Source organism: Chanos chanos, chromosome 6 (assembly GCF_902362185.1).
Source record: "Chanos chanos chromosome 6, fChaCha1.1, whole genome shotgun sequence".
Lineage (NCBI taxonomy): Eukaryota > Metazoa > Chordata > Actinopteri > Gonorynchiformes > Chanidae > Chanos > Chanos chanos.
Genome location: NC_044500.1, coordinates 49,962,058 through 49,964,557, shown reverse-complemented (window position 1 = coordinate 49,964,557; position 2,500 = coordinate 49,962,058). Strand labels below are relative to the sequence as shown.

Below are 2,500 nucleotides of genomic sequence, written 5' to 3'. Positions count from 1 at the left end.
GTGACATGCACTAAAGCAGATTAGATCTATGTTCTAAATGTGACATGCACTAAAACAGATTATATTTATGTTCTAGAAGTGACATGCACTAAAGCAGATTATATCTATGTTCTAGATGTGACATGCACTAAAACAGATTATATTTATGTTCTAGAAGTGACATGCACTAAAGCAGATTAGATCTATGTTCTAGATGTGACATGCACTAAAACAGATTATATGTTCTAGATGTGACATGCACTAAAACAGATTATATCTATGTTCTAAATGTGACATGCTCTAAAGCAGATTAGATCTATGTTCTAGATGTGACATGCACTAAAACAGATTATATTTATGTTCTAGATGTGACATGCACTAAAGCAGATTATATCTATGTTCTAGATGTGACATGCACTAAAACAGATTATATCTATGTTCTAGATGTGACATGCACTAAAACAGATTATATCTATGTTCTAAATGTGACATGCTCTAAAGCAGATTAGATCTATGTTCTAGAAATGACATGCACTAAAACAGATTATATCTATGTTCTAAATGTGACATGCTCTAAAGCAGATTATATCTATGTTCTAGATGTGACATGCACTAAAACAGATTATATCTATGTTCTAAATGTGACATACACTAAAGCAGATTATATTTATGTTCTAGATGTGACATGCACTAAAACAGATTATATCTATGTTCTTGATGTGACATGCACTAAAACAGATTATATCTATGTTCTAAATGTGACATGCACTAAAGCAGATTATATTTATGTTCTAGATGTGACATGCACTAAAACAGATTATATCTATGTTCTAGATGTGACATGGTCTAAAGCAGATTATATCTTTGTTCTAGATGTGACATGCACTAAAACAGATTATATCTATGTTCTAGAAGTGACGTGCACTAAAGCAGATTATATCTATGTTCTAAATGTGACATGCACTAAAACAGATTATATCTATGTTCTAGAAGTGACATGCTCTAAAGCAGATTATATCTATGTTCTAAATGTGACATGCTCTAAAGCAGATTAGATCTATGTTCTAAATGTGACATGCTCTAAAGCAGATTATATCTATGCTCTAGATGTGACATGCACTAAAACAGATTATATTTATGTTCTAGATGTGACATGCACTAAAGCAGATTATGTCTATGTTCTAAATGTGACATGCTCTAAAGCAGATTATATCTATGCTCTAGATGTGACATGCTCTAAAGCAGATTATATCTATGTTCTAGATGTGACATGCTCTAAAGCAGATTATATCTATGTTCTAAATGTGACATGCTCTAAAGCAGATTATATCTATGTTCTAGATGTGACGTGCTCTAAAGCAGATTATATCTATGTTCTAGATGTGAAACTAAGTCTGGGCTCGTCTCACCTGTGCATTTGCCGCATAGACAAGGCAGATTTTGTACTGCGCATGAGTGGCTATCTCTGTGAGGGGAGTGGTCAGGAGACTGTCCAGCTGATGAATACCTGTTTCCCATTAGAACAGCAGTGGGAGTGTAGGGGCAGCTGAGCTGAGGGGTGTGGTCTCCACTGCTTTGGGCGTGGCTGTGGGCAGGGCTAGATGGAGAGCCACAATATCTCTGATGAGACATACCTGCTCGCTGGTGCCAAAACTCTGCCTCCCATGGAGATTCTACCCCATGCTCGCTCTTATAGGTCATAGGCCCCACCCCTCTCAGGCCATACCCCACCCCTCTGGCCCACGACAAGCCTTCGGATTGGCTGGCTCGTAAGGCTAGATTCTCCCGGAGGTGGGAACAGTCCCTGCAGGGACAGGAAGTGGGCATGGTTGACCTGAACTCTAGTGCTCTGTATGGAGTGGAGGGAAGTGATTGGTGGGCGGGGCCACCATGTGGGAGGAGGTTATAAGAGGGGGTGGAACAGTGGATGGATGGACACACCTCCTCAGAGCAGAACAGGCGGCTTTGAGGAGGAAGAGTGTGTGCACGAGGTGGTGTGTGTGTATGGTGGGAAGGTTTTGTGTCTATGTAAAGGTCTGTGTGTGTTATGTGTGGATGTCTGTCTGACTGATGTGTGTAGTGTGTGTCCTGTGAGAGGCAGGAGTAAAGATGTGTGTGCGTAGCTTGTGGGTAGGAGAGGTGAAAACAGCGCCCCCTGTCCCACTGGTGGTTGGTCTGAGACGAGCACACATCTAAAACAGGAGGCAGAGTGTGATGCTTAGTGGATGGGTGATGTGACCGTGTGCGGGTGCATGGTCGACCCCAACGTGACTGTTCAACAGAGGGATTCAATAGACCTGAAGATGAATTATCAGACTGGAACAGAGGACAGTCTCCATCATCTAGAATTGCCGTTTCTCTATCTCCTTCTCTTTCTTTCTCATGCTCTCTCTGCTCTCTCTCTCCATGTCTCCCACTCTCCCTGTCTGTGTCTTGTTTGTTGTCTTGCAGCAGTTGCTTCCCCCACTGTGTCTGTGGTGCCACAGACACAGAGACAGAGGCAACACGGGAAAGGCCAGCG

General features: G+C 41.7%; 1 protein-coding gene across 1 annotated transcript in view; it reads right to left on the bottom strand.

Annotated features, from left to right (window-relative positions):
* The window catches only part of tns2b (tensin 2b), a 21,003-nt gene that overhangs the window by 9,220 nt on the left and 9,283 nt on the right, over positions 1 to 2,500 (bottom strand). The window contains exons 12-13 of the mRNA XM_030778482.1: positions 2,447 to 2,500; positions 1,487 to 1,783 (exon numbers count right to left, since the gene is read on the bottom strand). The exon at positions 2,447 to 2,500 is cut by the window's right edge and continues 175 nt beyond it. Coding sequence (XP_030634342.1) covers positions 1,487 to 1,783; positions 2,447 to 2,500 — 351 coding nt within the window. The remainder of the gene's footprint in view (positions 1 to 1,486; positions 1,784 to 2,446) is intronic.